The following is a 21,847-nucleotide window of genomic DNA, read 5'->3' on the forward strand; positions in this document are numbered from 1 at the left end:
AAAATTTATCACTCACCAGCAATGCTTTTACGTTTTTGAAACATTGTGTGATGATGGGTAGCAGGTAAACGTAAAGAGTTAGCCAGATCCTGTGAGTCTTGGTTTGCTGTAGCTTTTATTAATTCAATAGCTGCCTGAAGAACTCTGAATTGCAGAGCAATTGCCATGTCTACAAATGAGAGGCAACAAAGAACATAGGACATTTTCCTCATGGTAGTTTACATAAATAAGTATCCAAAATGTTAGCATGGTTCTTATTTTCATTTTATCCTTTACATATATTTCTGTAACACCAAAATAATAGAATTTCACACATTACAAAACTTTTGAAAATGCATTTCAACACTGGTTTCTAAAAGAGGTGACAAGCCTTTTTTTGAGATGTTGATGGAAATTAAAAAGGGCCAGATATATTTAAGTTTCAAAACCACACACTTCCAAGAAAGTCACTGCAAAACCACCCCAATATTAGATGCATGTCACAGTATCAGTTACAAAGCAAAGACTCCCCCCCGGGCTTGGGAAAAAACAGCCACCAAATTTTAATGTCTTCATATTTTTATTTATTAAAAGTTATAAATGGAAATAACTATTATATGGAATCTCTGAATATTGTCACTATTTTCATAATACTCCAAATATTCCATTCTAGGCCTTTTACCTCAGATGTCCAGGCAGAACTCCAGTTACTGGTACATATTTATAATCCACAGACTAGGACTGTAATTAAGCCACTATTGTACAAGGGTCACTTACAGGAAAATAAGGTACATAACCAGGTACCCTCTCAACTCTAAAAATTAGCTCTTTTTGTCATAGGAATATCCTCTATGAAATCTATGAGAAAGTTAGCAGTTCCATGGGATTTGAAAATGTAAGTGAAAGCTTATGACTTACTTTGTGTCTTCTCATTTTTATTATTTTGAAGATGTCCCAGTAGTATAATGAGGTCCTCAATAACACGAAAATACTGAGAACCTGAGGAACTGCAGGCATGAATTGTGACTGCTACTAGTAATTGTTGTATATCACACACAAGAAGCTTGTAGTCATTCAAAGGAATGCTGTAAACAAAGTCAGTTATAATTACTACAAATAGTTTTTTGTATTCATATGAAACAATCAGAATTAAAATGGCACTAACACAGTACTTGGTATGGTTAGTAGAAGGAAAAGTAATTTACAGATAATGTTACAAAATCCAAACACTTCCACACTAAATCTGATACTGCTGAAGACAGGAAACAAACTGTTAACACAAAGACAACATTAGCTATGTTTTCATTCAGAAAAAGTGGACACCCAAAAATCTTTGGAAGAGATTCCAGTGTTAAGAATGAAGTTCCATATAACGGTCTTGAAAGCAAATGACTTTTACATTAAGTGAAGAACAGATCTGAATTATAAATTTTTCAAATTACTGAACTTTAAAACACTACCATTCTCTCCAGTTTTGCAACTACAAATTAGTTTTACCGAACAATCAAAATTGAGTATTTGTTCTGTGCCCTACTAACTGAACACATGAGCAAACAGTTTTACTTTCTCCTCACTTTAGATTTCAAAAAGAAAAGCGTGTTACATATTTTTAAACATCAGTTTTTTTGAGTAAACTTAGTGCATTATAAGATCGTTAACAGTGCAGCTATTCTTTGGGTGGGAGACTATTCTTATGTAAACTGCATCTCTCCCCAAGTCTAGTTGCTCCTGCAGGTCAGCCACTGGTCACATTTTTAGTAGAATTCTATTGCTTCTTGTGCATGATTGATGTTTAGTTGTTTGCATAGTATAGTGTGGCTTACATCTGGGTTTCCCAACCTGGGAATGATGGCCTGAGACAAGGAAAATAACTGACTTTCAGTTCTTTAGTCCCATCTCTGTCTTTCACTGAAGGACATTGCTCATTTAAGTCTCAAAGTTTCCTATGTTCTACACAAATTTAATGACCCCCTTAGTTTAATTGCTGAACATCATTTACATCAAAAGTAAAGAACTATGACTATAAGTCCTTTATACTAAAGAAATTAATCATTTTTTTATTTCCTACATTAATAATTTTGTTTTGTGTCCCTTATTTTTGGTCTTTGTTACAAACTGCATCCCACATTTGAGCCTTGGTAAGTTGAAAGGTATGCTTTTAGCAGCAGCCTCCTTGCCAACATTGGTCACTCTCTCCCAGAAGTTAGGACTCTTCTCTGCTGTAAAACTCAGCTGGCTCCCTGCCTATGTCATGCCCTCAGCATGCACAGCATAGCAGGCATAACAGCCAGCGGGGCAGGGAATGGGATGAGCCGCAGAGCAGCCAGTCAAACCAAATTCCTTCTCCACTCTACAATAAGTCAGATCCAATACGGAGAAAATGAGAGAGGCCAGGAGGATTCTTGAACATTTTTCCTCCTTCCAGTTTTGCATTTGAACTGTCCAATTTTTAAATGTTCAAACATTGGTTCATTTCAAAATAGAAAATTTTCAAATACAAAGACTCCCAAAAACTCTCAGACACTACCACAACTTGTACATTTGTTTTATTGGAAGATATATAAAATCATGAGTGGTGTGGAGAAAGTGAAGAAGGAAAAGCTATTGAATTGTTCCCATAATATAAGAACTAGGGGCCACCAAGTGAAATTAATGGGCAGCAGGTTTAAAACAAATAAAAGGAAGTTCTTCACACAACACACAGTCAACCTGTGGAACTCCTTGCCTGAGGAGGTTGCGAAGGCTAGGACTGTAACAGGGTTTAAAAGAGAACTAGATAAATTCATGAAGGTTAAGTCCATTAATGGCTATTAGCCAGGATGGGTAAGGAATGGTGTCCCTAGCCTCTGTTTGTCAAAGGGTGGAGATGGACGGCAGGAGAGAGATTACTTGATTATTACCCGTTAGGTTCACTCCTTCTGGGGCACCTGGCATTGGCCACTGTCGGCAGACAAGATACTGGGCTGGATGGACCTTTATAGTCTGACCCAGTATGGCCATTCTTACGTTCTTAGATTAGCTATTTAACTCATTTAATCCAACAAATTTGTTAGCTACAATTTACAGATGAATTGCATAATGGAAATGTTAGACAATAATACACAGTGAAAGTTAATGAGGTTTTAAGTACCACCATGATGAATGAGACAGATTTTAAGACTAAATTTACTTTAAGACTAAAGTAGCATTATCCATTGAGCCAAATGTACAACTATTGCTCACCAGGAGACAACTGCTGTGGGTACAAATTAAAGTACAATATCTAATTTCTTCAACTGAAATTAAGACTGCAAAATGTCTATTACAAAAATGTATGACTACGTTATCTGAAAAAACAAAAGTGATTTAGAGCTGTAATAATAGATACTTTGTACTAGATTTCTGTACAAAAAGTCAATTATCTACTATTAATTATATCTAAATTAATGTCACAAAAGAGTCCATAAAATCTGTAAGTTATGGTCTGATAAAGCAATTATGCATATGCTTAAATTTAAACCATGTGAATAATGCCACCCCTATTCAACAAGGAACTTAGGCACACGCCTAAATCCCACTCAGTCAATGGAATTTAAACACTTGCTCCCTCCCCTCAAATTAATAAGAGTCATTGCCATGGTAACTGGACAAAACACTTTTTTGCTAGGTAAATTTTCAAAAGAAGTGCTTGAAAGATGTGGTAACTAATGAAAAACCGACATTTCTTGCTTTAACAAGTTCTCAAAAGGACCAATGAGATTTTACAAGAGTTTCCAAAATTAGACCCACACACACAAAAAGTATGAGACATTTCTTCTCAAAAAGAAGGAAGGAAGAAAAAAATTGAGCACACACAGAGCTATCAAAAAGAAGTGCCTCTTAAGCATAAGTAAAGCAAGGCATTAAAGCAAGGCACACTGGGCCTGATTCTCATTTTCATTTCAGAATCATACCCAATTTGTTGTGTTGTTTAAACTGGACATTAAAAAAAATAATTAGAAGCATATATATGATTAAAATAATCTAGTGTAAACTTGTAAATTGTTTTTAGAGTGAATCTGAAATATTCAGGTAATGCAACACTTACTTTGTTTCTATACCATTAAGGGCTGCTAAAGTATTACACAGCACATATAGCAAACCATTATCAAGCAGCATATCTGCCATTTTAGAGCAGGAATTTATGATTTGTAGCAGAAGGCAGAAGGAATTATGCAGCAGTACGTTGTCATAGAGAGAATTCTCTATAAGTCCCAGAACAGGAATGACACACCATTTTTGAAAAAGTCCAGCATTTTTTACATCTTCCATGTCAAATCTATTAAAATAGAAACAAATAGGAATTCATCATCTGTCTGTAAAATAATCATCACAGTATGCACAACTGAATTTTCTAGATTATGAATACTAAGGAGAGTCTATGCTAACTGTTATGTACTGACCAGGGGATGGGAGTGATTTCCATGGCATCTCATTTCATGTCAGTGACAATGCTTATCTAATCTGTTAATGGTAATAAGAATTACAAAAAATGCTTGCAAAGCTTACAGGGAAATGAGACCCCTAAAAGAGATATTAATGTAGTTTTAATAAACTACAAATAGGTTTACACTACACATTTCATAAATAGAAAAATCTGACTGTCAGCTTTTACTAAAAGCCAGAGGCACAAAAGTTCTCTCGTGACTCATTCTATTTCTCGTAATAAAATATTGCAACTGGCAGTGCCACTGTCATGAAATGAGGTATGGGTTTGCTGCAATAAAATAATCTACTGTTCAAGAGGAGGCTTTGATATACTGTATTCATTACTGCTGAAACTAATTAAAATCAAGGATGAATACCTTTTGTTCATTTCAACTCCAGAAACCATAAACAGAACTACAGTCCTTGCATTAGGACTTTCTATCACACAATGGAAAAGGAATTAAAAATATATCGTTGTACCACTCTATTACTAATATATTCTGAAGTAAGCATCATAACAGATTCCTAAAAGGCTAAGTCTCATCCCCATTCACCTCAGTCCTTTCTGAGGAGATGTCTGCTTTTCTTCGTGGGGCTGGTAGGACATCTGGCAGGTTCAAAGCTTTCTATTAGCATGAATAGTTACCTTCTGGTATATGTAGGAAATAATCTGTGGGTACTGATCTCCCACTATAGTAGGCAACTGAAGCAAGAGCTTTTTCCTGATTGGGCAGACTGTGGGCCTTTGGCTATACCTGGATGTTGACTCTCCATTCTGTATTGTTAGATCTCTACAGTGTCAAACAGAAGGGTCTGACTAGCCATATATTCAGAGAAAAATTACTTCCCACCACTTTGGCGGAATAGGCTGCTTAAAGTGAGATTTTCTCTTTCCTAAATCCTTCTGTGGGATTCCTCCTCTTTGTGGTACAAGGATGTAGTACAAATTATGGAGATGATACTAAAGGAAACCTAGAAATTTTGATTTAGTTGCAGATTATGGTAGCAGTTGGCACAGAATTTTTTTTCTAGCTAGTTGTCACAATTTTTTAGGTAGAGTCTACAGTGGTGATTGAGTTATTAATATTGCCCAGTGTCTCATATGGGCTCTGACTGGAAAATGGCAAGGGCAAAACAGACTATGATGAGTTCAAAGGATGTAGAGAGGCCTCAATATTGAACAAGGATATGGGACTCCCTCTCTTCATGAAAGGTCAAGTGAAAGTGCACCATGTTCTGGTTGTTCAGTGGGCGTGGATGTGCCATTTTGCATGAGGATTGCAGAGTAATGTAATTAAGGGAAAACTGAGAAACTGAGTTTTTAGAGTTCCAATAAACTTGCAATCAGAAACATTTTTGGTGAGGAACTGTTTATAAGGCTGTCTGCTGTTGAAAACATGGTGGGACTTAAATGCAATTATATCCTTGCCATCAGCAGACAACTCAATATCGTTGTTTGAACTAAAACAGTGCATCTTCTGAATGCTGAAGAAAAGCAATACTTACTCTTCATCAAGACCAACAGATCGACCAATGAGCATTTCCAAAAAGCACTCCAAAAGTTCCTGAGTTCCTTGGTGAAGATACAACTGGTTGGCTAACAAGGAGAAGCCACGATTTTTTAAGAATTTCTCCTTTTGTTCCCTGGTTGCTCTGTTGAAATATGCATCCAACAACTAGAAAGAAATGCACAATTTTGATTCAAGATGAAATATTTTTATGTATCATTTCCTTGGAAGTTTAAATATTCTTGTTTGCAACATGTTCCATTCAGAAAGGAAGAGTTAAAATGCTTTAAAATTTTTCAGATTCCAAATTAAGTGACAAATTCTTTCCTTTGATTTTGTTTGAAATTTCCATTGACCTCAATCCATCCAAGAGAAGAAGATTATATATAAAAAACACATCTAGAATTATAGAATCATAGGACTGGAAGGGAACTTGAGAGGTCATCTAGTCTAGTCCCCTGCACTCATGGCAGGACTAAGTATTATCTAGACCATCCCTGACAGGTGTTTGTCTAACCTGCTCTTAAAAATCTCCAGTGATGGAGATTCCACAGCCTTCCTAGACAATTTATTCCAGTGCTTAACCACCCTGACAGTTAGGAAGTTTTTCCTAACGTCCAGCCTAAACCTCCTTTGCTGCAATTTAAGCCCATGGCTTCTTGTCCTATCCTCAGAGGTTAAGAAGAACAATTCTTCCTCCTCCTCGTAACAACCTTTTATGTACTTGAAACTGTTATGTCCCCTCTCATTCTTCTCTTTTCCAGACTAAACAAACCCAGTTGTTTCAGTCTTCACTCATAGGTTATATTTTATTTTTTTATATATTACACCTAGAATAAGAATTATATTTATTTATATGAAAAATTGAACAAAAAAGTTTATTAAAAATCTATTTTACGTTTTATCTAAATTGTTACCGATTGGTGACTTAAGTGGTTTTATTTTTTATCTATCCATCCATCTACCTTTAACTAAACTTTTGAAGTTCTTCTTCAAACTACAAGCCAAAGCTACTCCGTAGTCCCTGCCTCAAGAGTAAAATTCTCCATTGCAAACTGTTTTCCTCTTCATAAAATGGAAAAAACCACTCTGACAAAATCGAGATAAAACCCATAGTCCGTTTAAGTTAATACCCAGGCAAGAGTCACACTGACTGCAATGGAAACTCTGCCTTGAGGAAGGATTTCAGGACTAAGCAAACACTAGAGGAAATAATTTTTGTATGATGCACTACCCCTACTGAAGGACGGTCATTTATTTTCTTATCATGTCACTCCAATTTTTAAGCGCTATTTGCTCCCATCATAGGATTTGATTTCTTTGATCTCTAACTTAAATTGTAGAATTTATATAACTATCAATTGAAAAGATACTTTTTATGAAGAAATTCTCAAACAGCTAGATATAATCAACTCAGTTTTAAAAAGGCTTTGTGGGGATAAGACATGGGGAATATAATAAAGAAGTCAATCTTATTTTTGCTAACAATCTGCATATAAATAACATTTTAGATCGAACTTTGAATATATTCAAGTGAGCTAGTTTATATCTTTATCTGAGTTGCAAACATTTAGACTGTATATACTCCTACTTTAATGACTCCTTGTTGTATGAGAGGAGATGGATGGTTCACAAGAACGATAAGAGTGTCAGGCTGAATAAGTTTGTCTATCACATCTTCTAGCATGATATCTGGCAGGATTAAAAGAACTCCACGTAAGAGGTCATACAATCCACAGCATATAAGCACAAGGCAATCTTCTGTGGATCTGAAAACAAATAGGAAAATATGCTATTACTATATTGAATTTCCTATAAACCATAGGAGTGTATAAATACCATTAGAGGCTACCTGCAGGGGGAAAATGACCACACTGCACCTTTAAGTGCACAGGGGGGAAAGGGTGTTGTTCAGCTTACTGAGGGAGAAGGAACAGTGCTTTACAGGGGGGTGGGAGAGGCTCAAAAGCTGCTTCAAAAGGGGGAGTGGGTCAGCATGGTGATGCTGATTTATCCCCTGGGACTGGAAGGACTGAGCGGTTGAAAAAGGGGCAAACCTGGGCATGAGAGGCCTCTTTTTCCAAGAGCAGATGAAGCTGCTCCTTTTTAGGGGGCTGGGAAGGAATTTTTTCCTCACCACCAGATTGGCTTAGGTGGAGTGGAGGGGTTTTCGGCTTCCCCAGAGCTTTCACCACAGTGGGTTTGGGGGTGGGGGCTTTGTTATGCTGAGTGAATGTCAGAAATTATGTAAGTGTGGGGCAGATGTTCAGCGCAGGTACTCCATAGGGAGGATGTATAGTGACTAGATAAATGGCTTGGTAAAGGACTTAAAAGGGAAGTGTTGGTTAAAGGAGAGGAATGGGGAGGCTTGGGGCTCCTATGACTGGTCTCGCAGGGAGCCAACCTCCTTTTGTTTTAGCCCACCTTAGCCCTCCTTTGAGGTCCCAGCAATGGGTTGGGTGGGGAACCTGGATGGAAAAAAGAGGGGGGCTGGCAGAGCTGCCCTGGGTAGATATTGAAAGAACATGAGGATACCTGCACTGTACATGTTTATCTGCTGGGTAGTCCCAGACATCTAATAATAAAGCTGTGGCATGATTAAAACCACAGCAAGCGTCTCCAGTCGTCCTTTCAGTATAGCTAGACAAAGGTCAGACTAATGACAGTGTGACAAAGGTATTTGCCCAAACTCTTCCCAATGCTCTCCTCTTCTTCCTTTTTTAGGGCTTAATTCTTGACTGCAGTCAGTAGAGGGCAACATGAGCAGAGTTATTTGTATCACAGTAGTGTCCAAAAGGTTTCAGTCAAGTTCAGGGCCCCCCTGTGCTAGGCATCATATAAAACAGTTAACCCTTCAAGGCAGGGATTAGCTAAATAATGTGGAATTTGAAACAAAAGCAATTTTCTAGCACACTACTAGTTTAATGAATATATTTGCAAGTTTTCGCTACAGATGCAACACTAAATTTCAGACTTATTAGCTTTTTTTTTTTTTTTTTTTTTTTAAACAAAGTATGTTGTCCTGAGCAAGAACCACAAAATATTTGTCAAGTCAAGGAGAAATTATTCTATATGCTGTGGCAGAAGTTACTGTACTATTAGAATTATTTCTGGAATGTTGAGGTATTGTAATGTTTCTTTAAAAAAAAAGAGTGTGCATACCTATAATCAGGTCTTTCAGATCTTTTAAAGGTCTGTTCACTAACTGAAGAGAAGGTAAGACTTTCCCATTCTTCAGGAAGTGCACTCCTATCTGTGAGGGTTGGCCAGCAAGCAACGGAGGATGATCCACTCTGAGCAGAAAACGCTAGACCCAAGCCTGCAAAATTATTTTGACTTTTCTGAAATGAAGACAGCCCCTTCAGATTGTCAGGACGGCGAAACAATGATTCAACTGCAGCACCATCCTCATTACTTTTCAGTTCTGCATTTAGCTCTTTGTTCTCAGATAATTCGAGTTCTTCTTTTGAAATGTCAACCAATGCTTCAGCAGATGTTAACTCCGAGTCACAAACTGTTTTTGCAGACTCACAGCTGCTGACACAGAGTTCCTCCTGTACCCTTTTTAATGTTTCAGAGTTTTCCACAAAAAGATTTTTTTCCTGTGGATCAACAGAGTCACTCTCCCCAACTTCCTGCAAGTCATCAATGCTTCTACCCAAGCTCCCAGGTAGGTTTTTTGGATGCACTTGTGGTGAGGAGGTAGGAGATGCTGGTAGGCTTTTGCAACGCCGTTCAGGTGCCTGAGTGTGTGTTATCTGTGGTACACTAATCTTGGAAATAATGTTTCCTGGGGAAGAAAACACAAAATACTGTTAGCATCTATTTTGTATTAGAAATGTTAATGTTCTGTTTCACCACCAACTAATATATCCACAAAATGCACCAAGTAATGTGCCTTTTGGCTTATTATACTGACAATCACAGTTTTCTCCCTGCCCCAAACATTAAATCAACTATGAACAGATACCACATTCATTTGGCATAGCAAGCCATAAAGTTTGCTCAACTATTGAGACATTTGATTTCAAAGACAAAATATTCAGTTTACATGAGTTACAGCATATGGCAATAAAATAATATATATACACAAGTTAATTCTCACAAAGCAGAATGATATTTTTTGGGCCCTCCTGATTTTGTTTTGATTTAAAGATTTCACCACTTAAATAGCAGATTCTAGAAGGTATGTTCTGTTATGTCTCATCCCTTCAGTTAAGTCAGTTGGCAATAAAACCCTGAACATATAAATGACTAAAGCTCTATATAATAAATAATGCCCTAAAAGATTAAGTGTTTGAATATGGCCAACTGTTGAATAAGTAAAGTTGTGTATATAGATCACTAGTGTTTAAAGGCGCAGCTCTGATCTCAGAGGCACAAACATGCAGCATCTAAAACTGGATTAGCCAGTCTACTTTTACTGAATGATAAATGTAAACTAAAGATAAATATTGCATCTTCAACTACTTCTGTATACTAACTCTCAGTTCATCTAAATTTGTCTTATTCCGGATATTTTATTCTGTCTCCTCTTTGGAGCGTGTGAGCCTTCTTTCCACTCTGTATTCACAGAAAAACAATTTTTAAAAAGTAGAACTTAAGCATTTGAAGGACTATCAGCAACTATTGCACAAAAATATGGTTGTGCTAGGACACTACAGTCTTCATGAAAGGATGTTAGATCCGAGTATCTAATGCAATATTTCTAAAATCAAAAGTGATGCAATTTGACCAAAAAGGTTTTAGAATGATAGCTAATACTTCTGTCCGAAGTCAGTATATCAGGAATGCATTCCTAAGCACTGTCTGACACTTGCTGAAATAATAGAAACATATGAACCCCCTCCAGTAGTCAGTACAGAGCTGGTTGCTTGGGTGGTTTTACACGTCTTGCAGCTAAGTCAAAGATGCAACTGTAAGTGTGCAGCTCTCAGGAGCATCACATATTTTTGCAACAATCTGAGGAAGACCTGGCTATAACATTCATCTGTGATAGATGAATGGATAAACATTCTTTATTTAAAAAGAAATAATTTGTACTGAACTATAATTTATAATTGGTTTAGGACCTCATGTAAGAGAACGTATAATGAGTGGTATTCATGCAAAAAAAACTTATGAGGAGATTGCAACATTTCATGGCATGGCTCTAAGTGAAGTGAAAAGCATATCACTTTGGGGGGGGGGAGGGAGTCAAGCCTCAATCTAGCAGGTACATAACATTTGAAGAGCTAACTTGTAATATGCTTTTCACAAGGGAAGAACTGCTTCAACATTAACTGCAAAACGTATTATATTGGTCAGCTTTGTGGTACTGTTGGGTTTTATATAATTGAAATTGCAACAGTCGCAAACAGGAAGTGAGAAATGGAAGCAAATCAAATCTATCCTGTAGATGCTGGCTAAATGGAAGCAAATCACATCTATTTTGTAGATGTTTGAATCCTGCAGTTTTAGCCAACAATTATACTTCATTGTGGATGTACATTAACTTCATAGTTAAGGCTGCACTGATAGTTCCATTGCAAGACTTTTTTTTGACCCAGCTTAAAATTTTGATCCAGGGATGATATTTGTTTGAAAATGTGTGTAATATACAGTGAAAGACTACTTTTTTAAAATTCCAGAAGTCTAAAGCACTTTTCCCATACTGGTTAATAAAAGTGGGCACTTAATTTTTTGCTGGAATGACTTATGATTTGTTGGAAAGTGTGAAAATTACTAATTTGTACTTTATGCTAAAATGTTGCCTTGAAATCACAACAGTAGAAGATGATATTTTGGGACGTGGGTGGGGGGGGGGGGGGAAGAGGGGGGTGTTAATTTGCCCCAGCAATCTCCTTTGCATAACTATAGTATGTTTAGCACTCATACATGGAGAATGAAATCTCACTGACTACAAACTTTTTACATTTTAAAGCTCAACTGGAATATAGTGTACTGTAATAAAAAACCCTGACAATTCTCTCTCAGGCAAGTAACTTGCTGGTCATCTAAGTCACACAATTTGAGATATACCTGGAATAAGTTGCTCCTTATAGGTTTTCCTACTTTATCTTTATCCTACTTTCTATAAAGTGTATTATTGTACTCACTGCACAATCAAACGCTGATTTTCTATTTTATACTAAACTAAAAATGGCCAAAATCATCATTTCTCATCATGCTCAAGTTATAAAATACTGATACAGTCTTTGTTATTTTGCACCAATGGACTGAATTTAAGCAGATTTTGCCACCACTCAAAATCTGCTTAAATTCAGTCCATTGGTGCAAAATAACAAAGACTGTTGCAAACTTTTCCCTTGCTTCATTGCCAAACCCAGAAATTGAGCATATGCTTTCCTAGCAGCAGGTATGCAATATAAATATTTTACCTCCCAGTGGTGAAGCAGTAAATCCAGCTGGACTTGCAGTTAAATGTGTAGGACTGTCAATTGATTTTCCACCAATGCTAGAATTTCTCAGGTACTTGATCGATTGGACCTTTTCCTGGAAAATTTTGCCATCTAGAAAAAAAAGGGGGTGGGAGGAACAATGACTTAACTCTATGCAAGTTTTTTTCTTGGTGAATTAAAAAAAAAAAAAAACCCATAGAAAACAAGTCAAAGTTAAGATTCAAAACATATCACTGCAAGGTTTAATGAGCCAAGCACTTTCCTTCCACATTTAAGAAACACATTAGAGAATGAAAGAATTCTACTTTTGTTCAGTATAGTGGTGTTATACTTCGCACTACGAGAATTTTTGAACCATTCCTCTCAGTGATTATATTCTGAAATGGTTCTCAAAATTATACATTTAAAAATAGCATTTCCAAGCTAACTGTTAGTAGCCATCTTGTTGAAAATTTTGTGACATCAAATAATGACACCCCTCCCTAATTCTCTTCCCCCACAAAAAAATTAGTTCCTGTATCAGATGAGCCAAGCCTCAGACAATCAGAAGTGGGCTCTAATTCTGTGCTAATAAAGTTGTACATGGAGTCATATTGGAGTGCAAATGCCAACAACTGCACACCATTCAAGTAGAGCGCCAATTACCCAAACTGAACATGCAAAGCAAATGCATCTGCAAAAGTAGAGTATGGTCTGAAAATTTGGCTCAACGCATTTAATATTTCCACCACAAAGGGTTTCACTATTTTCAAAACTACCTATCTACAATGTCAACAAGATAGATACTGGCAAAAAGCTTGGGAATGCCAACTTTAACGAGAATAAAATCTATAAAATGTATTTTGCACTACATAGATGTAAAAAATGCTTCTTTACAGAAAAAGATTTTAGAAGCCTATACCCATTTTGTTCAGTACAGTAATGATTTACTACCACAGACTACAGGCCTGTTCTGGATTACAAATTTCCTAACTTCACCCACTTTCAAACACTTGTGTTCATTTTCTCTAACTGAGTGCTGCCAGGAGATCACTGTATGTCTTCCACTGGTAGCTCAGAAGGATACTTGATGATAGTAACCTTGAGCAAAAGGAACCTTATGTGGTTAGTTGCAATTTGAAGGATCTCCCTCTTTCCTCTCTCCTGCCTCATCTCTGAGGGATCCTCTGACTGGATCCCTTCCAGCCTTAGCTGTCCACTCTGTCTTCCCTAAATATGAATTTTACATCACTGTCAATCAATCTCATTAAAAATTATTGAAGCTCAAAATAATGTATTTAAAATGGATTAAAATTCTAATATAGTTTGTTTTAAGTACAATAGAATCCTCTTAATTTGCAAATCTTATTGGAACTAATGAACGAGTTAAACAATTGTCCAAATTATCCAAGTTAGCATGATGTACAGAACATTGCACGTGAATGATTTATAATAGTTTTCATTGGCTGCTTTAAAATGAAGTATTGTTAAGTTATGTAATATGCCTAAGAACTACAGATACTGTAAAATTGATGTACAAGGAGACATAAAACCAAACTGCCTGAAGTTAAGGCCCATACTTTGGGACTGCTAGCAAAACCACAAGTCATATCTGGAAAAGGGTTACTTACTAATTACAGAAGACAGTTTGCATGGAGCTACACAATCAAGAATTGTGCCCCTTGGGGCACCTTTCTAAGTATCAATGTATTTGGGAGGGTGCATGCACAACCCACTTGAGGCACTGAACACTGATGCCTGAGGATGGAGGAGTGACCTCTACCCTAACTGCTTATTAGTTCATTTGATTCATTTAAGAATTCTTTAAAAAAAGACTAAGATAGGGAAGGGGCTTGGAGCTATACACGTGTTCTTCTGAAGGAGCTACAATTAGTGACAAGAAACACTTTTCCTCTGAGAATTGCCTACATAAATTCACAATACTGGGAGTCTAACAAGCAGTAACAATCATCCAAGGAGAAGAGCCCAAGGAGAACTAGTTAGAGACGGCAGGAATGCTCTCCCAAATTGGCATTTAGATCTAGCTGCATAGTCAAGCAAGTATTGCTGTATGAATTTATTGACACCTCAAAATAGCAGCTCTGAAATACTTTTAACATGTTCACAAAGCCATATTATGAAAGCCATTTTTGATCTCATAGAATGTGCTCTAAAGCCCTCAGGTACTTAGACGTGCAATATCATAACAAGTTTGTCTAAGAGTTACTTAGAAGCTAGAGGATTTCCCCCTTGAATTGGTCTCCATAAACTGCAGTTGCATTTAGGGCAGTGGTTATCAACCTGGGGTCTGTAGACTATGTCTAAGGGGTCCGCAGAAGATTGTCACTAGCATAGAACACTGGTTTTCAGCCTGTGATCTGTGAACCCCTGTGGGTCTGCAGATTATGTCTAAGATTTCAAAAGGGGTCCATGCCCCCAAAAATTTTTAAGAGTCTGCAAATGAAAAAGGTTGAAAACCACTGATTTAGGGTATTCATGGATAGATTTTCACATTGGATCTATGTAACCTAGCCTCCCCTTATAAGCTAATTTGGGGAAGTGGTAAACAGAGTATGTCTAACCTTGGATCTGGAGGTGTAATCTGCAGCTTGAAGAGGCACCTTATGCTAACTTGAATAAAGCTTGCACACTAAAAATAGAAATGCAGCTGCTGCAGCATAAGAACTGGGAGGGGCTGGCTGCCCCAAGTACATACCTGTCCAAGACACTACGAACATGCTAGGGTAGCAAGCCCCTATCACCACTTGCACTGCCAAAGCTACATTTCTGCTTTTAGAGTGCTAGTTCAATCAGAGCTGGAAAGTACACCTTCAGATTGAAATGAAGGCATACCATAAAATTAGTTTAGGTGGAACTTCAAGAGACCTTTCAGCTAGAGGTAAAACCACCGTATCTATAGAGAACACTGAAGAGAAGGTACAAGCTAGCCCTTTCAAAAAACTCTCAACAGTAGGATGATTGAATATGAAGAACCCTGTAGGGTAAACTAACGGGGTTGCCTGAAAATCCTGTCGGAAATTAGTGTCCCTAAAGCAGATCTACTTCCCAATGGACAGTGCCATCTAGAAGGTTACAAGCTTGCATATAATCCAATGTGGTGGATCTGTACAGGCGGTTCTCAAAGGAGATGTACTGTTAACATGTTGCAGACAACCCCATGTGTTAATTTAAAGGAACAAGGTCAGTTTTCCATTATTTCCAGCCAAAATGCATGGAACTCAACTGTTCTCTACAAACTATTTATGAAGTATTACTTAACATGATTTTAGTTATGTGAAAATGGCTGGCCAAGCTCTTTTGCTTTATTACCTACTGTTGCATAAACTGTAATTTTCAGTAAATTGGTACTGTGGTGCATTCACACATTCAGTATGTGTGATCCACAGAGAACCCTAATCTAGTCTTCCAAGTACAACTTCAGAGGTCAGGAACTGGAAGATTCTATAAGTGGTAGACTATTTGGCTTTGGGCAAGCCATTTACAAGTTAGTTTCCTCATCTGTAAGCCTGAGATAGCTTACCGACCTCAGAAGTGTTTACTTTTTAGAATTAATAGCTGTCAAACACTTCAAAGATGAAAAAAGTATAAAATACAGCTACTAATTATTTATATATATGGTCTTTTGGAGGGGGGGGTTTAATAATGAATAACCCAACCAGGTATCATGCAAAATATGAGGTTCAACTAAAGAATCTTTTTTGATAGAAATCAAAGTAGTTATAATGTATCACAAGAAATTTTGGTTGTAAGACTCAATTCAGTAGCTTTTGTAGAAATTACATGGTAGTGTACAGTACAGTCATTCACAGAACTGCTATTTATAAAATTAGCTGAGTTTTATTTTTAATCAATCAAATAGGTTGACATTTCATCTTATAGTCTATTTCTGGTTAAACAAAATATTGTATCTACCTATGTGCAGGGAAAAGTAGAAGTTGGTGGGATTGTGACAAACATATGTATTAGTGGGAGGGTGAACTGCTAAGAGGAAATTGAAGATCAGTGTCAGTAATTCCAGGTCTGGGGGAGATCCAAGCACTTCTTCAATTATTTTCACAAATGATCTACAAACCTCCCGAGGCAGGGATGTAAGATGCCCTTCCTTTTGCTCCTGAAAGAGAAATGCACAGGTAAAATTTCCTGAATGCTCAGTTTGTCAATTTATTTCATCACTATATTCTTCCATACAATAGATACAGGAAAAAGTTTTAGTACACTTTACCGAACTTGGAAGAAGTTACTGTGTCCATTCAATATTACCTGCAACTAGCACGCCTGAAACACAACTGTAATACTAATAAATTACACAGGTACACTTTTTTAAAAAATGGAAGTTTGTTCCATGGAAGCACTTATACATAATCTGAAGTTGCAATGTTAATGACATCTATAGATCTAATAAAAATTAATAGATTTTGAAATATTAACTACAATTGTACAACTATTTAATTGAATAAAAAGACCTAAGGTTAGATTTACAAAAATCCCACTGGATGGAGTTAGGAGGCTAAACTATTTAGACACTTTTGTAAGTCTTAGTAGACATCTAACTGCCTCTTCTTTGGGCACCTAATTTTGTAAATCTGGCCCCTAATCTGCACTATGGACTAACTGCTTAGTAATGTTACTTGTATTACAACACAGAAGTGCTTGAAATTAGCAATTGCTATTTTTTCTCTGAACTCCTCTAGGAGTTAAGTTTAAAAGGCAAATCCATTTACAATAATTTAGAGTCATAACACAAACAGAGGTGAGACTATTATTGCATAGGGCATTGGTTAGATCAAATTGTTAAGTGCTAACAACGTGTTCAGTGCTGTACAAGACAGACTAAGATGGTTCTGTACTGGGAAGCACAGCCTATGAGAGTCAGATGTAAAACAAAATTAATTAGAAGCAGATGGGGGTGAAAAAATGTCATTTTCTTCCCAGTCGCTTTAAGGATTAAGAGAGTTTGAGGTAATTCTCTCTAACAGGGGAGGAAGTGATGTGAATCAAAGATATTGAAAAGTATGTAAAGAAGAGTGAGCAGTGCCTTACATAATCGGCTTCAACTCGCGAACATGATCTAAGAAAAAAAAAGATAAACTAGGAGGTTATGCACAGCTGCAACAGAAGTGACAACAGATACATGTTTCAGAGTAGCAGCCATGTTAGTCTGTATCCGCAAAAAGAACAGGAGTGGATCCAATGAAGTGAGCAGTAGCTCACAAAAGCTTATGCTCAAATAAATTTGCTAGTCTCTAAGGTGCCACAAGTACTCCTTTTCTTTTAACAGACACATGAAATCACTAGGAAAAAGTGACTAAAGAAAGCAGTATAAAGAAGTATAAGGTAAATATTGGGCATGTGTTTTCGGAGAAGGTAATTAAGAAGAGTAGGGTAAAGGAAAAATGGGATTAGATAAAATAGAACATCTGTAAGGAATAAGTCATCTAGCTTCATGTCATGTTCTAATTAATGCTCTTAAGAGGCATGCAACTATAGTTAAAAGAAAGGTACTCCTGTTTTGTGGCAATATTTGACTTCAGATTATGAAAACAAGTCAAGCCATTTAAAAAAATCCATATTTCTTTATTCAAATGGAATGAGAATCATAGAGGTATATTTTATAGAGGTATATTATAGTCATACTCCTTCAAGGATATGCTATAATAATTTGTATCATTGTGTTTTCTTAGGAAATCATAAAAGTGACGGATGGTTATGCATTAAATAAAGTTTAAACCACCTTTTGAAAACTTATAAGGGCTGATTACAAAAACACTAGCCCTACCTGTGCTTTTCATTAACAGTGATTTGAGAGTAAAGCTAGACAGATATTCAGTATGGAAGATCTAATACATATTTGATATTACATAGAACAGTGTTTTTCAAACCATGGGTTGTGACCCACTACTGGGTCATGGCATGTAAGGCACTGGGTCGCATTGCTCTGGTCAGCACCACCAACCGGGACGTTAAAAGTCCCATCAGCAGTGCTGCCCAGCTAAGACAGGGTAGTGGCTACCTTTTCTGACACTGCACCCTAAAGGCGGCCAGCAGTGGGTCCGGCTCCTAGGTTGGAGGGCTCTGCGCCCTGCTCCTGCCCCGAGCACTGGCTCCGCACTCCCATTGGCTGGAAACCAGTCAATGGGAACTGGGGGCGCGGTGCCTGCGGGTGAGAGTTGCGCACCTCCGCCTAGGAGCCAGATCTGCTGGTGGCCACTTCCAGGGTGTGGCATGGTCCATGGTGCCAGGACAGGTGGGAAGCCTGCTGCTGCACCACTGACTGGGAGCCACCAGAGGCAAGTCCGCACCCCGACCCTGTGCCCCATTCCCCTGCCACAGCCCTGAGCCCCTCCAAACCTGGAACCCTTCCTGCACCCCAACCCCCTCATCCCCGGCTCCACCCCAGAACCTGCACCCCCAGCCAAGAGCACTGACCCCCTCCCCGCAACCCAACCCTCTGCTCTAGCCCAGAGCCCCCTCCCACACCCTGAACCCCTCATTCCCAGTGCCACCCCACAGCCCTCACCCCAACCCTCTGCCCCAGCCCTGAGCCCCTCCCACAGCCCAAACCCCTCATCCCCAGCTCTGTTGGGTCACAGGCATCAACAATTTTCTTCAACTGGATCCCCAGGAAAAAAAGTTTGAAAGCCACTGACATAGAAGGACCATCTTAGCATTCCAGTGGCAATGTTCTGGGGTATAGGAATCAGAGTCCACATCCCTTGCTCCTGAGGTTGGCAGGAATGGTGGCATTACACTCAGCCATTGGGGGTACTAGAGGATCTTGCATCAACCACCGATGACCTTTACAACTGATGTGTTCTGGTGAAAATACCACTACTTTATAATGCCTCCTAGAGGGTAAGAAGGGGGAAGGACTAATCTTTATGGGGACACTTAGAAAAGTAAAACTAAAAACATTGAAGAATGCGGTGCACTTTGGTTTTAGTTTAAACTGAATTATTTTCCAAGCACAAAATAATAGATAAGATTAAAAGTACCTGCAGAACCTGACATGTTAGCAGGAAGTGATGCACCACTCGAGCTTTCAACAGTTGTTTGATGTTAAACATCTGTTCGTGATGGTTAGCTCTGATAAGGATTTCCAGAGCTGCTAAAAGAGTTTCCCAAACACCTTGCTAAAAAAACAAAAACAAATAATAGTATAAAACAAGCAGCATCAAATATAGAACTGTTACTATCTCCCCATCTCTCTATTTTATAGGCTATGCTATCCTACTTTCAACAGATTAAGACGGTAATATGAAGCGTTAACTGAATCAAGATGCTTTTTACCAGAGTTTGCATGCACAGAAGGAAGAGGAAAATTAAAATTTTCTTCCAAACTCTGACCTAGAAGAAGCATGTTAAGGGGCATAATTTAGTTTTTAATCCTTAAAATTTGAGATTCCTTTAACATCTATACCAAGTTCTGCAAAGTTAATTAAAAACATCAAAAAATTATCACTGTATGCAGTATTGTTGTAGCTGTATTAGTCCCAGAGTATTGGGGAGACAGGGTGGGTGAGGTTCTCTCTTTCAGGTCACCTGAAGAGCTCTATGTAAGCTTGAAAGCTTGTCTCTCTTGCCATTAGAAGCTGGTCGAATAAAAGATAACCTCACCACCCTTCTCTCTCTAAAAATGTATAACAAAATTGAAGGATTTGCTATTATACCCTTGCTATAACACTGAAAGCAATCATGAAGATCTGTGCTATATTTAGGTTTACTCTGGGTACAGACTATTTTGGTAGCTGTTCAAATCGCCAAACTAGTATGTAGAGAGCAATTTCAAACTAAGTAAGGATGATGACAAAAAGGAAGTACTGTACTTTTCTTAGATAGGAATCCATTTTATTTATCTGTATAAAGAAGGTAAATACCTGTGCTTTAGACCATATCTTCCAATCAAGCAGCAACTCTTCTAGCAATTTAATATCTTGTATTACTGCAATGGAATCTGCATCAAGCATGAATTGTCCGCTCTCATTTATATTAAGAATCTCATCACTGCAGCATCCTTCAAGAAGTGTCTTAAAACAGAAAAACAAAAAGGACTTGAGGTTTTGATTGGAGTACTGAAGACCACAATTACATCCATCCATATTTTAAGAAGAGTTGTTTCCAGGCCATCCTTATCTGCATCTTTTCTAGAATTATGATGCAACATAATAGGCAGCAGGTTTAAAAACAAACAAAAGGAGGCATTTCTTCACGCAGTGCACAGTCAACCTGTGGAACTCTTTGCCAGAGGATGCGGTGAAGGCCAAGACTATAACAGTGTTCTAAAAACAACTAGATAAATTTATGGAGGATAGATCCATCCATGGGTATTAGCCAACAAAAGCAGGGATGGTGTCCATAGCCTCTGTTTGCCAGATGCTGGGAGTAGGTGACGGGATGGATCACTTGATGATTACCTGTTCTGTTCATTCCCTCTAGGGCACCTGGCATTGGCCACTGTTGGAAGACAGGACACTGGACTAGATGAACCATTGGTCTGACCCAGTATGGCCGTTCTTATAGGTATACTTAATCCTGAATTACAGGTGGACTAGACCTCCCAGTCTTACGTTTCTAGGATTCTATGAAATTTATAGAAACCCCTCATCTTTTTTTCCCCCTCTTAAAAAGGCATTTTAGTAATCAGAAAGCCCAGAGAGCTTTTTATGGCTTACCAGGCCTACTTTCCAGAAGTGATTAGTGAGTTTAGGTGCCCAATTTGATACACTTTAGGAGGGGCCTGATCCTCAGAAGATTGGTGTACAGCACTTTCTGAAAAATCAGGTCTCTCTTAGGTGTCTCAAATTGGCCATCCAAAGACTAATCACTTTTGAAAGCCTTAGCTGTAGACCAACTTCAGAAAACATGTCTACAGAATTTAAGGATTGTAGTCTACCCTCTCAATAGGACAATGCACACATACATTATATGCCCATTTCAAATAAACATTCTCAAGCAAAAATGAAGCTCTGAAAGATTCAAAGGCAGTCATGGGGATGGTCTCTGCCAAAGGACACCTATTCCTGTGGTTTTCCTCCCAGGTATAACAAAATTTTTAAGTAATGTTCGTATGCCTTACATCCATCAAATACTCTTGTCAGGAATTCCTATGCCTACAAAGTAGATCAAAAACATTTCCATCCTAGAGCAGGTTTTCCAAAAGAAATGCTACCAGGATTACTGGATTTATTAAATCTACATGTAAGGGATTACATAGATAAGAGTTTTTGCTTTCAAGATTTATTCAAACTCTTCCTCGTCTCTTCCCAAAACATCCTACAGCATCTACTGTGATAACATAAAGTGAACAGTGTCAGTTCAGTCCCCTCTGAAATAATATTTTTAACTTCCACTTCCGATTTAAGATTTCACCTGTAGGTTTCTAAAGTTGATCTTCTGTTTAGCTTGTCATCTTAAAATAACTTTGCCAAGTGGGGGACAATTATAGAAAATTATATTTGCAGTTGTTTCTTTCCCCTCAAACCCAAGTGATTTCTGTAACATTCTCTCATTTCACCC

The 21,847-nt window shown here is 37.8% G+C and overlaps 1 protein-coding gene across 1 annotated transcript in view; it reads right to left on the minus strand.

Moving 5' to 3' along the window:
* The window catches only part of LYST (lysosomal trafficking regulator), a 175,964-nt gene that overhangs the window by 64,078 nt on the left and 90,039 nt on the right, over positions 1 to 21,847 (minus strand). Inside the window, exons 18-27 of the mRNA XM_048843805.2 lie at positions 20,209 to 20,358; positions 19,327 to 19,464; positions 16,247 to 16,445; positions 12,314 to 12,445; positions 9,096 to 9,723; positions 7,525 to 7,702; positions 5,932 to 6,101; positions 4,046 to 4,276; positions 898 to 1,064; positions 17 to 169 (exon numbers count right to left, since the gene is read on the minus strand). Of these exons, the coding sequence (XP_048699762.2) occupies positions 17 to 169; positions 898 to 1,064; positions 4,046 to 4,276; positions 5,932 to 6,101; positions 7,525 to 7,702; positions 9,096 to 9,723; positions 12,314 to 12,445; positions 16,247 to 16,445; positions 19,327 to 19,464; positions 20,209 to 20,358 (2,146 nt within the window). The remainder of the gene's footprint in view (positions 1 to 16; positions 170 to 897; positions 1,065 to 4,045; positions 4,277 to 5,931; positions 6,102 to 7,524; positions 7,703 to 9,095; positions 9,724 to 12,313; positions 12,446 to 16,246; positions 16,446 to 19,326; positions 19,465 to 20,208; positions 20,359 to 21,847) is intronic.

The sequence above is a fragment of the Caretta caretta genome, chromosome 3, assembly GCF_965140235.1.
Source record: "Caretta caretta isolate rCarCar2 chromosome 3, rCarCar1.hap1, whole genome shotgun sequence".
Lineage (NCBI taxonomy): Eukaryota > Metazoa > Chordata > Testudines > Cheloniidae > Caretta > Caretta caretta.